The sequence below is a fragment of the Mastomys coucha genome, unplaced genomic scaffold (assembly GCF_008632895.1).
Source record: "Mastomys coucha isolate ucsf_1 unplaced genomic scaffold, UCSF_Mcou_1 pScaffold21, whole genome shotgun sequence".
In the NCBI taxonomy this organism is placed as follows: Eukaryota; Metazoa; Chordata; class Mammalia; order Rodentia; family Muridae; genus Mastomys; species Mastomys coucha.
In genome coordinates this window covers 160,421,028-160,434,960 of record NW_022196904.1, presented here as the reverse complement: position 1 = coordinate 160,434,960, position 13,933 = coordinate 160,421,028, and the positions used below count along the sequence as shown (strand labels likewise).

General features: G+C 45.5%; 1 protein-coding gene across 1 annotated transcript in view; it reads right to left on the bottom strand.

Moving 5' to 3' along the window:
• Positions 1-1,841: 1,841 nt before the first annotated feature.
• Rcl1 (RNA terminal phosphate cyclase like 1) overlaps positions 1,842-13,933 on the bottom strand; it is a 42,400-nt gene continuing 30,308 nt past the window's right edge. Inside the window, exons 8-9 of the mRNA XM_031390051.1 lie at positions 10,469-10,572; positions 1,842-2,570 (exon numbers count right to left, since the gene is read on the bottom strand). Coding sequence (XP_031245911.1) covers positions 2,420-2,570; positions 10,469-10,572 — 255 coding nt within the window. The 3' untranslated portion in view covers positions 1,842-2,419. The remainder of the gene's footprint in view (positions 2,571-10,468; positions 10,573-13,933) is intronic.

The following is a 13,933-nucleotide window of genomic DNA, read 5'->3' as shown; positions in this document are numbered from 1 at the left end:
TGCCCCCCCACCCCGATTTCATGCAAACATTCTCATAGCTTATAAATCTTAGACACAATGCCTTTATGCAATTAAATTTAATTGCATAATGGGTTCAAGACAGCAGTGACCCACAGAGCTCATGACAGGGGGAAGAATGGGTCTGTGGAGAGAGTTCCAGGAACTAAACAACCTGAAGTTGCTTGTCAGTTCCCTTCCCATAGCAAGACAGGCAGCCACTGCAAAGCACAGGTGGTCCCTTCTAACATCCTTCCCTGAAGACCAGCAAGAACTTAGGGATGTCGGGGCACAGCCAGATGCAGCAGTGGGTAACAGCCCTTACTCCAAAACAGAGACCAGCAGCTACCCTGCTACTCTGTCCCAGCCCTGGTGATCCAGACACATAAGCCAGAGAGCAGACAAATAAGATCGCCATGTGCCATCACTAGGCTGGGTACCTTCATTTTTAACATGGCGTCTACCTTCATCAGTTGGAGTACATCATTTCCTCAAAACCTAACAGATACACATGTCCCCTTTGCTACTTGTGACAATCTGCTTAAGCTTCTACGAACAGCACCATTTCCGAAGCTTGTATGAAACCTATTGATAGATTTTTTTTTTCCTCTATCATAGAAAATCTGGCAGGTTCAAGACAATGTGGCCACTTAAGCTCTATTTGGGCAGGTCTGATTTAAAACAGCAGTGGCCTCAACTATGATAGGCAGAACTCTAAGATGACCAATTAAACACCAATTCAGATAGTGCTATGACTGGCTAACCCTATGACAGGAGGAGTACTCGGGCGGGAGTGGGATACCACAAATTACGTCAAGGTAATGTTTTCCCTAGTGGGCACCCCAAGAGGAAGTCAGACTAAGTTTAGATGTAAGGGATTTGATACAGCTGAGCTGGTCTGAAGACAGAGGAGTGAGTCAAATGAAAAGGAAAGACGGCAGAGTCCACCAGGCAAAGCTGTTGGCAGCAGCCAGCAAAAAAATGGACTTCAGTCCCACACACTGAAACCTATGCCTATGCCTTCTTTTACGCAGAGCCCGAGAGCTTGAAGGGTTAAGTCCTTGATAGCAACCTTATGAGAGGCCAGAGAGACACTAACTATGCCTGCCACACTTCAGACCTATCGACTCTGGGATGGTGAATGAGCATCGTCTTAAACCATCTGCTATGTATAGACAGAACACTGACATGCAAAGCTCTGGGCTCAGGGCCTCGTCCAGAATGTCCAGGCGTTCCTCGAGGTCAGACTGCTGACTTCTGCATCCTCAGTCAGCAGCCAACAGCGCTGCTCTTTCAGTGAAAAGGTTCTGTGGAAGACGGTGAGGCAGAGGCCATCCCGACTTCCCCCCAAAGGCCCTCCACCAGGAGGGACAGTGGTTCCTTGTCCTGTACACCCATCGCACATACAGTCTATGGAATGGCAGGGGTATCTGCCTGGTCTGCGTATCCCTCACATTTATGCTGGTCTCTGCCTGAGCCCCTTCTCAGAAGGGTGTCTGCAGTCAGCAATCTTGAGTGGTGACGTAGTACCTCTAGTGGAACAAAGAACAGACTTGCCATGGAAATGAACCTGTCTTACAAATCTAACTGTATGTGCGTCATCCTGAGCCCCTCCCTTCCATAGCAGGACTTGGCAGTAGAGACATCGGTTTAAATACGTCTATGCTGCCTGCTGTGCTATAAAGTTCTATGTCTCTGACCAGGGACTTTGATGTCTTCTGTTAGCATCCATGAAACAGGAATAATAGCTTATAAGTAGGTAAAACCCCAGACTCTGTTACGTCTTTAACTCAGATCTAATGTTTTTGAATTAGAAAATATCAAATGAACAAAATACTCTTGAGTTTTCTTATAATAATTTATACTACAGTGCAATTAGAAGAATAAAAACAAAACTTTATGCCATACCAAACATTTAAGACATGTCTGCCCTCCCCACCCCAACCAGCAGACCCATACACACACACACAAGTTACCTATAGCATGTGCCCATGCAAGCAACTCATTCACAAGGCAAGAGAGAGAACCCATGCCCAGCCTCTGGCAGGCTCCTAGCCTGTCATGACTACAGAGCTTCTGCACACACTGATACATGAACCCCTGCACAAAGCCACAGTCCAGAGACAACAAAGAGCTGCCAGGACCCTGTGTAGCAGCACGGCCACTGACTGAGGGCCCCTCCTCCAGGTGAGTCGGGAAGGCCACAGTCTGGCCTCTGAGACATGTCACTGGAGAAGCAGCTGGAAGCCACATGGGAGAGACAGCTTTTATTTGCACATCAGTATTTTCAGTGGAAAAGAAAGAAAGTCTTTAATGTTACGAGGCTGTCCTGTCCTGGATGGAAATGTCTGGACTTGGTTCCTTTGATCCTTGGCATCTTTCTGCTTCATCCATACACAGCAGAGCCTGATGTTGCAGGGGATCACTTGAGGGTCTTGCTGAGGTTAGAGAAGCCAATACCAACGCAGGTCATTAGCACTTTGTCCCCACCCTTGAGTTCTTCACCACATGGCTTGGTTTCAACTTTAAACATAACCTGGAAAAAGCTCTTCAAATGCCGTAAAAATTCTATCCTAAAAGAAAATAATGAAAACATTCATTTTAAAAGAAACCCTGTCCTCCTAAAACCCCAAATTTTAATTTCTGAGACTAAGAAAATTGAAATCAAAACTGCTTAAATATTTATAGCCTGTCAGCTTCCCAAGAGGCCCAGAGCAGTCTGCAGAGACACACACACACTCAACAAAGTAAGCTCGGCTGGAAACAGGTCAGTGTAAGACACTCAGTCTCCTCATCCCACATACTTATTACAGTCGCAAATACAGAGGTAATCTTGAGTGGTACGTACATTTCTCTCCTTAGTCACAGCACTACGGGGTAAAAAGAGATGAACAAAGAGCATTTCTTATCCTGTACTCCAGCAACTGCCGTCCACTTACTCAACAGTACTTCCTGAAAGTCTCCATTAGATTCAGGCTCTGTTACTGGTGCTAGGGGCACTGTAGTCAAAGCAAAGATGAAACCAGGAACACTTCCCCACACACATCTCCATCTGCTGCTACAGACCACAGAAGTTCAAGGTTCTTAAGAATAGTTGTTAAACTTTAAATAAAGCCACAGAGAAGGGAAGAAGTGTACTTGTGTGCTTTCGTGTGCATACTTAACAGGAGACAAGTGTTAACTAAAGTACCAGAGAAGAGCTCAGTCAACACTGTGAACGAACGGCTCATGAGGCAGGCTGGTTCTTACCACTTCCTGAAAAGAAAGCATGGCACCCCACCCCCTTGCTAAGACAGCAATGCTTCAGGGGCTTCGAACTGCTGCCTTAGTATACTCAGTGTGACCCCAGGTTAGCCAGAGGGCTCACCGGGAACATTCACTAAACACATAGGGCCCTAAGGGTTAGAGGAAGCATCCTCGTGGAAATGCCTAGAATCACAGAGCACATGTAAACACACGCTCTAATCTTTCCTGTATTCTGTGCTGTCAGGGCACAGGGACCAGAAATCTACTACCAGCAAGCATCCCGGGTGGCTCTGATGGAGCAAGCTGAAGAAGCACTGCTAAAGAACAACTCTGTTCTGTTCATCTGCAATAAAGTCTCACACAGACACCCGTGGTATACTGCTTCCTGATCCAGCAAGTTTCCCCACCCCAGCCACATAGTTCAGAGATCACCCGAGGAACTGTAATCATACTGATTCTAGACGTGCACATCAATGGAACAAAACTGGGGGGTTAAGAAATAAACCCACATACTTAAGGTCAAGTTAATAGCTTTATCGGGAATAAATCAGGCAAATGACATGGGAATGACTGATGATTCACAAGCAAAGAATGGAGGTATTTGACTCCTTCCCATCTACATGAAATCAGCTCAAGCTCTTCCGAAGGCCTCTGTAAACACTGAACGGGGTGAACGCCATTACGTTTGGGCAACAGTTTAACAGTTGCTAAAACAGAAATACCAAAATCAGAGCAATAAGAGAACAGATATTCTTACAGTAATTTAGGAAACAACTAAAAAGACAGGCAAGAGATCAAAGGAGAGTCCCCTTAAGGACACAGCAAGCAAATGGAAAGAGACTCTGTCTCATCTGCCATTAGCGAAATGAAAAGCAAGTCTGCGGGGGGGAAAAAACTACTTCATGCTCAACTGGTGGCACTAACAAAAGCACAGTGACGTGTGGTGGGAGGTGGTGAGGGAGCTACCTCACACCATGACAGGGTTGTAAACCATCGCTGCCTAGAAAACAATCAGCCCTTCCAACTCAAGCATGGGGTCAAGGTATAACTTGTCACTCCGAGACGTGTGCTTGAGGAAAGTGAAAGCTCACACCCTACAAAAACACAAACACTCACATTCGCAGCGGCGCTGTTCACTGGAACGAACTACCCAATAACGCATAAGGAGGGGGCTGGAGAGATGGCTCCGTGGTTAAGAGCCCTGACTAACTCTTCAGGAGGTCCTGTGTTCAATTCCCAGCAACCACACAGTGGCTCACAGCCATCTGTAATGCCCTCTCTTCTGGTGTGTCTCAAGACAGTGACAGTGTACTCATAGATAAAATAAATTTAAAAAAATGCATAACAACCCAATGTCCACCAACTGACAAAATAATAGGCGTGTCCCCATTCATAGGATACTCTAAAGCACTGGTATCTATCTGCTCCAGCAGGACAAGCTCTCTAAACTGTGCTAAGTGAAAGAGGTAGTTACTAAGAACCTGTATCATTACATGACTTTTTTTCTAGACAGTGGTCACAAGAGCTCTCTATTCCTGCAGCAGAGCTGGGACAACGGGACAAATGGGCAGTGACCACAAATGGGCACAATGTTTCTTTCCGGGTGATAAAAATGTGCTAAAATTAAACTGTGGTTATTCAACTCTATGAGTATACTAAAAACTGTTAAACTGTACACTGTAAATGGGCAAACTGTATGGCTGCATAAATTATATTTCTACACATCTATGAATTTAAAAAATGTACTGATCCCGGGTCCCAACCCTAGTCAATTAGGTATGAAATTAATGATGAAGCCTGCTGCGATGAATGTGCCTCCCTGTGCTTGATCCGCTCACAGGAGAGAAATATACCAAGAGACTGGAGCATGGCAGATCAACTCACCCTCTGTCTGAGCTGTAGGCATGTCACAAGATCTCAGGCAAGATCTACTTCGCTGTCCCTCCATGTGAGACCACAGGACTTCGTCTTTACAATGCAAGCCCATTTTAAACTCCTCCATGGAGCCCTCCTCACCACTAACACCCAGCCACCTGATTCTTCCCTGTCTTAAATGAGTTTCTACAGCGTTCTCTGCTTACTGCCACACAGTGCTCACCCTCTGGGTAAGTCACACAAGTGTCTCAACAATGGTGGCCTTCTGTCTAACTCTCTCCCTGCTATTGAGGCACCAAGGAGGACTGAGGCATGGGGGGACTGAGAAGTGACTTCAGCGTTCTTGGTAATTAAGGGAAGCCAGCTCTCCCCCTGCTGGCTTTCTGGTCTTACTAACCATAGGAATTTTCCCTCTCTTTTTTCTGTTTTCTTCTCCTTTTTCCATACATCATCTATTTCTACATCCTGTCTTAGAAGACAAAGACACAAACCCCAGATAAACAGACCACACACATGTGTGAGCCAAGCTTCCAGCTGGCAGGAGCAGAGAAAAACACCAGGACCTCCCTAACTCAGCTATAGGCTGAGGAGAAGGCAGCCCGACTCCCTCACTGCTGTGCTTCGTGGACTAACACAGGCCTGAGGCTAGCTTCCCTCTGGGCCTCATTCAGCTACTTCACATTGAATCATTCAACTGTGCTAAAAAAGCCAGATGCCCTCCCCTGCTGGCAGAACTCCTGGGGACTTCAGCTTGCTTGGTGTCTTGGAGGAGGGTGGGAGAGATACAGAACCGAGTGAGCAGACCTGTTTATGGACAGCTTGGAGAAATGTGTAGCTTTTGGAACAGTTAGGAAAAGCAAAGGTTGTTGCCTTTCTCGGGCTGCCTGAGGAAGGCAGCAGTAGATGGGATTAAGGGATATTTCAGAAGGCCCTTCTTCAGCCTCCAGCCTCAGTTTCCCTACATCTACTGTAGCTAGGATATTAAAAAGCAAAAATGAGTTGAAACAGAACAAGGGATAATGTTAAACCTAAACAAACAGCTTCCTTAAGAAAATGAAATTGGCTGGGCCGTGGTGGTGCACACCTTTGATCCTAGCACTCGGGAAGCAGCTCCAGGTGGATCTGAGTTCATGGCCAGCCTAGTCTACAGACGGAGTTCCAGGACAGCCAAGGATAAGGAGAAACCCTGTCTCTAACAAGAAAAAGAATGGGGGGTGGGGGGGTCATGTCTGATCCAAAAGCAAGGAGCAGTTTTTCTTATAAGCCTCTTGGGGCAACTGGAATTTTATGTAACTTCTGAGTAAATGATCTTAATTTCTCACTTGACAACTGGATCTGCAATGATATGTCTGTCTGTCTGTCTGTCTATCTTCCCCTTTAGAACAAAGTGATTCACTGTTAAAACAAACAAGGCTTTGCTATGAAAGCCCCCACTCAATCTGACAAGGAGGTTTCAGAGAATTCTGGAAGCAGAGATAATTGTCCCGGTGTGCTACCAAAGGTTGGTTGTTCCCACCATCACTGTCAACAAGCAAGGATCATCTGCCCACAGAATCCCAATGGCCAGGCCTGGACAGGTTCAGGCCCAGGCCCTCCAAAGCCCTGGGAGCACAAGCAGAGAGCAGCAGTGATGGGCCAGGCTCTTTCTAGTGATAGACAGAAAATCCTGCCTCCGTTTCAGCAGAAGGTTTCTGTGTCACCTGGATGTGGGCCAGGGTTAGGGTTGTCAACACGTTAGGTCTAAGGAGTTGTCCCTAGAGGCTGAGGAACAAGGTCTGGGAGTAAGGAAAGACCACTTCACATGGTTCTCTGCAGTCAGAACATGGCAGCTTTTGAGACCAGTGGTGTGTCTGATGCTAACACTTCAACTCTACTCCAAGAATGACATTATTAAACTTGGTTAAAGGCAACAGGAAACAGAACTGGGTTGACTGTGCCGCTGGCACACAGCCAACCTCTCACTTTATAAAAAAAGCGTCACGGTCTAAGGTGTGCAGAAGCTGAAATGAGGGCTCCTGAAAGTTGTGGCATGATGTTGAGTGTCAGCAAAGTCAAATGGTTATCCAAATGGTCAGCCCTGAAAATATTCATACAAGCTGCATTCATGTATTTAGGAATAAGTATGTATGCATGTATGTATGTATGAAAGTAACAGCCATTATGAGAGAGCGCAAATATATGAGAGAGTGTGGAAGGAGGAAAGAGAAAAGGGAAATGATATAATTCTATTATAATCTGAAGAAAATAAAAGAATTAAAAAAAAAAAAAAGATTATCTGGGGATTGTGGCTACCTAGCTCATATAGTAGAGCACTCGGTTGGCTAAGATCATAAGGCCCTGGACTTGATCGCTAGCACCACAACCAGAAAAAAAAAACAAAAACAAAACTCAAACAACAGTGTCCAGATCACAGCAGACACCGTGCATGCCTGTTAAACAAATACCACCTACACCGTTCTGTGGAAGGATAAATAGAAATTACAGTTTGTTAAGGGATGTGACTAGAGGTAGGCCGTAAACTTTAGAAAGAATACATAGATTTATAGACAGCTCACTAGTCAGTGTGCAGCTGACTTCAGGCCTGAGCTCCCTCTGTGGAAGTTCACCTCCTGGAGCTCAGAGTGAGATGATGAGGGATGGACTGGGAAAAGATGAGGGGTGTCCAGGCGGGATCTGAGTTCCTTAGATATAATGCCACGAATGCTGCTCAGAGCCTGACCATACATGCTATCAACAGAGGCTCACAAATACTCAACATCAATCTCCCATGGTGGCACTGTAGCATAGACAGATCTTAAGTACAGACAGGTTGGACACCAAGGCCTATGCACAGGCAGAAAGCTGAAGCGTGTAACTTTGATCTGTCAGGGTTTCTGAGCCTGATGATTCTAAGTGCCTGATGATGATAATGATGATGATGATGTGTGTGTATCTTGATATATAAAGATATTTGATATACTGATATATACTGGTATATGATAATTATGAATTTTTATGTTACTTCAACTTGTAAATAAAATATAATTTCTCACTAAAATGTAAAATTAAGCTTCCCAGGCTTAAAACTAAAAGCCAACATTACTCAAACTTAAAACAAAGAGAGGTTCTCTTCTAGTGTCTATGGCATTCAAATGAAAAAAACTGTCTGGCCTCTAGAAGGTCATGCATATAGACTTATTTCCTGAAATAGTAGAGGAGCCGAAGCAGCAATCTCCTAGCGACAGGGAAAGCAGGTGAGGGAGGAACATATAACTCATACTTCTCAGCAAGGGCCTGAACAGAGAGAAAATGTCTTAATCCTGGCACTTCAGAAAACGGCACCTGAGATGCTAGTCACACAAATCAAACACGTGCAAACTGCCAGAAGAAACACACGTGCTTTTTTCAAACCAAGAATATTCTTCCTTTCCTCAAGGAAAGTGAGGTCCAAAAAAACTGTGTCTACGACTTGAATAGCACAAGAAAGAATATGCACATGATACTCCTCCCTACTCCATGATGAGTCATGGTGCCTGTCCCATTCGTGCCTGTAAGGGCCCATGCTCACCCTTCATCTTCTGAGACGCTGGAGCCTTCCACAAGATTAAGGGCAAAGGGGTCCCAGTCCCAGACATGCCTTTTTTGAACACAATTCTCCATCTGTGCTTGCTTGGGGCAGGTGGGATATGTGTATGGTAGAGGAGGCAGGGTACGCTAAGCCCCAGGGGAAGGAGCGTGTGTCCAAGCCTCAGACCCAAGCCAAATCTCAAGGCACAGAACGCTCCCACCTGGACTACTTTTAAAGCTCCACTCGGAGCAGACTACTGTCTTCCAGGAGACGCAGTCATTTTAGCTTTCTGGAAGAAGAAAGGAAACCTAAAAGGATTATGTGGCGAAGGACAGTCACATCCCAAAAGGCTACAGACATTAAAAGATTATACAAGGCCCCAGAGTCGAAGCAGAAGACTCTCCAAAACCAACTTTAAAAAAATAAGAAAAAATATAAAAACATATATTCCATGTTCACATGCTGTTCTGCCACACACATTTGGAGACAGTGGCTTTTACTGACTCCAGAAGAGCCATGGAGCCTCTGCTGCCCAGGGGCAGAAGCTGAACACAGCACTGACCAGCTAAGACATCAACCATCCCAAGATGGCAACACAACCACCAGCTGCTTCCAGGAACTCTGGTGGGATCCTGCACCTGGGGAGCTGTGCTTGCCGCCCTGCCCCCCCCAACACTCCAGTGACATTCTGTTTGAGCAACGTGGACTTCTGCAGTTGGCATGTCATTAGGATTACTCAAGTCGAGGTTTCCTGTCCTGTGAAACACTTTACACATCTTATCAGGAGATAACGTGTGGCTCTTGGGGACTTTCCTGTTTATCGATGTCCCCTGCTGCTAAGAGAGTATATTCCCTTTCATCTTCTGTTCCAAAAACCTCCCTCAACCAACTCTAAAAGTAAATGAACCCTTCTGGTGTCCGGCTGTCAGCCCCTCCCCCCAACGTGATGGCACCACCATTCTTCAGCTATCACAGTACTGTACCTTTCAGAGCTACAGCATCGGTACCATGATAACCGAAAAAGGACAGTTCAGTCTCAGATCTACCTGCTCCTCCTTGCCCCCTAGCTGACCAACCAGCTTGCTTAAGTCTGTGAGCATGTAATGAATATACATGTGTGTACATACATGCAAACACACACATACATGTAAGCCTGTTTCCAAACCTGCTCATTTATCCCTGACTAGAAATGCGTCTTGAGCTTTGCGCTCTGTAACTCGAGTCTTCCAATTAGCTACTATTCTTGGGGTATGCATGTTCTTATACCCTAGCCGTTAAGTTCTGCTAATATCCAGCTGCCCAAACCCATCTCTTTAATTCCCAACTGGTCTGGTAATGTTCCCATGAATTTTGCCTCTCTTTAGCTCTTCTAGCCAGCTAATATGGAATATTATTAGAAAGATAGCCCATTGGCCACGATAAGAATGCCAGCAAGATGTAAAGTGAATTAATAAAAATTAAAAAAAAATGTCAGGAGGAAGATGGGAATGAAAAAGCTTCAAGTTACATGTTTATCTCCAGAATAGAAAGAAAACATAAAGACAAAGAACTACCCGTGCATGTGAGAGAGCTCAGATAACATGAGGACGGCAGGTGTACTGGGAAGAAGGGAAGGCTCAAACCCATGTGTGAAGAAATAAACCTCAAGTTAATAGTTGCCACTGCTGGCTAGTTAAAGATCAGTACAAGCAGGGACGCTGCTATGGTCACACACAGGCTAAGGCTGCACACAGCACATTCGTGTCATCTGTACATCCAGAAAACCAAACAGAACACGAGGGAGGACAAACGAAAGCTGCTTACGTGTAGGGCGAGAGTGGTCCCAGCAGGACCTTGGAAACGTCCTGCTGCCCAAGGGTCATGAGCAGCAGAACTAGACTCTGGTTTGTGGAGTCCACGCATCCACCCTGTAAATACAAACACAGCGATGATTAATCATAGTGCAAGCCAGAAAGGGGAACGAACAAGTACGGAGAGAGGACACCAAGAGCTGCAGGCAGTGAAGCAGTGACAGATAGAACATGGCCTCCTGAGGAAGATTCACAATACCAACGAGGCTAAACTGATGGCTAACCCACGGAACAGCTGGAAGTCCGGTGGCCAGCAAAGATCTACTGGGGAAAACAACGAACCTGCCCCTGCTCTAGGAGAGGTACAGTTGCTCCTGAGGGTTAAGCAGACGACCTATGCTGACGTGGTGAGACACTGAGTGTTCAGGCACATACATAGAGTGAGTAGCTTTTTTATTTTATTTTTTTAAAGATTTATTTATTATGATACATAAGTACACTATAGTTGACTTTAGCTGCTCCAAAAGAGGGCATCAGATCTCATTACAGGTGGTTGTGAGCCAACATGTGGTTGCTAGGATTTGAACTCAGGACCTTCGGAAGAGCAGTCAGTGCTCTTACCCGATAAGCCATCTCTCTAGCCCCAGTGAGTAGCTTTTAGAGGTCTCCTTGCGCTCATCCCATCTTGCTCTGAAACAACTCCGGACGCTCCAAAGTGCTCCTTACCTCTTCCCATGCGACCTACCACTGCCAAGTGCCACAGTAAGACTGCTTGTTCTTATTACGAAGACATCATCACTCTCCAAGTTTCCTTTCCTTTTTTTTTCCCCAAGCATAAACAAAACAATTTTCTTCAAAATCTTCCTTCTGAAGCACAACTGTTTTGTTTGCTTCCTTTTCTCATTCTTTATTTCCAACCATGTCTTTAAAAAAGGCCTTTATTCCTGATTATTCTTTCTAGGGTAACTGTTAACAATGTCAACATATGTACAACTTTACAGAGTACAAGCAGGATGTCCTGAAGTTTTTACCCATCTTACAGATCTGAAAATTTAAGTGTGTGACCATGGTCACTGCTGTCCAAGGCTAGACTCTTGAGTATGACAGGTAGGCAGCCAGAGATGCTCACGGGGTGCCTTCTTCCTTTTGAGGGCATGCAGGACAGGAGTAAACAGATCCCCAGCTGCAAACACCCCTCAGGCTGTCACTCTTGATTTAGCAGGCCTTTAAGAAACATTGTTTTTCATTTTATTCATCAAACTTTAGATCAAAAGCTGCTTTTCCATACAGCAGGAAATCTGACCAGCAAAACCAATTGTCTCTTGGCTCTTGTTTATTTTCCTAGAGTCCTAAAAGTAAGCTGCTCTCTTCTCCCCGCACCAAGCCGCGACTGCACTGTCCTCAGATGACTTGTACCAGGTACTAGAGGGAAGCTTTAATGCAATAACTATGTCAGGGTCCATGTACAGGACATGGTGGAGGGAGCGGGGACTCTCCTGGTGATGACACAGATGCGGCAGGTTTTGGGAGCAGGCTCTTGAAATGGCTTGGGGGGAAAAGCAGGCCTTGGAAAGAAGAGAGGGCAGCAGAGAGGAAAGGCTCACAGGCAATGGGAAAGAGATCGAGTCCAGGTTTGGAAGGAAATGAGAGGGAGGTTGAAGAGGATGTGGAAAGAATCTCCCTGCTGAAGATAAGAGAGGCTTCCACTGAAGAGTGAGGTGAGGCGAGGGAAGGTGGAAAGACAGCAGGTCAGTGGGTGGAAAGCAGGACAGAACCACTGGGGTATGGTAACCCGTGAGCTGAAGGAACCACTGGTACATGGTATCCTGTGAGCAGAAGGAACCGGGTCAGAGACTCATAATTTATATATATATATACATATATATGTATATAAATATATGTATATATATATGTATATATTCACACACACACATATAATTTAAAAAGCATCTTCAGAAGAGAGGTGGAGTTTTTTTGTTTTCTCGAGACAGGGTTTCTCTGTGTAGCCCTGGCTGTCCTCGAACTCAGAAATCCACCTGTCTCTGCCTCCCAGGCGCTGGGATTAAAGGCGTGTGCCACCACCGCCCGGCAGAAGAGAAACCTACAGAGAATTAGTCAAAACAGCATGAAATGTTTTCAGTCTTTTAGTAATTAAAGACTAGACACTGACAGGAAGTTTGCTTAATGAATAAAACAAAGCAAATTTGGTTGAGGAACAACAATAGTTTTTAAAAGACCTCAATTAAAAGTAGGAACCCAATACCTAATCCAGGCTGCATGTCTTCCTCCTGTGACTGGAGGAAACCCACCGGCCCCCAGCAAACTCCTCTAGACTATGATGTTTGCCATTCTCCCATGGTCTCCTAGAAAGGGACATAAGTGTTTCCATAGTTGGAGAGAGGACACATCAGCCCACAAGGTCAGATGGAGACCTACACAAGCCAACAAGAATCTTCGAGGCAGACAGCTACTACTGTACCGTTTACCTGACAACACAGAAATGTTCTAAAACCCCATGAATTAAGTAACTGGTGAATCAATGGCTTCATCCTTTTACCCACAGACATCTAACCACCACCTGTCTCTCAAAACCAACGCTAGATCTGTCATCAAAAATAAACTGATATGGCCCAAAAACCTTGCACCAGACCTGGGCTACACAAGCTTCCTGACAGGCCATGTCCTAAAGGAGGCCTCACTTCCTGCCTCCAGTGCTCTCAGCAGCAAGCACAGTGGCTACGCCTTGCTCTTCAGGTGTGTCAGGAGGGGCTTCTATCTTTAATTAGGTAGAATGAAGACGTTCATCACATGACTAGTGAGCAGGTTTCAAGGCCCAGCTTGGATGGGGGAGCAGACTACAATGGTAAGCAGTCTTCAGCTGTGCCATCATTATAGGAATTGTATGCATAACCTGCTCTCTTAGGAACACACTCTCCTCTTGCCAGCATCTTCTCTTCCCTCACAATCTCCTCCTTCCCGTCAGTCAACTCAGCTGTGGGAAAGTCAAGTGTGTGCTCACTTTTGTGCCTGCCACATGTATGATCAACAGTTTGTGGCCATGAAGAAGGCAAGTGACCTGAGCTATAACCTACCCACAGAACTACAGACACAACACGGTAACTGTCTTAAGTCTATCTTTAACAATGCCTAGTTCTTACGCTTCCCAGGGCCTCCACCATGCTGTGACAGTCTGGCCTTCCCTAAATGGTCTTCAATACTCTAGAATAAACTACAAAACTCTATCCAAACACAAATCCAGATTTCTATCTTGATAAATCTGACGGTGAGTCCCTATCACCACATAACAGCAACTGGGACAGCTAAGAGCCTGTAGTCCTGGGACTAAAGAAATGTTTTGGAGTTAAGAACACTTGTTACTCTCGAAGAGCACTCAGACTCATCACAGACTGGCTCACAGCCACGTACTGCAGAGGACTCGACAACCTGTGCTGGCCTCCACAGGCACCAAGTATGCATG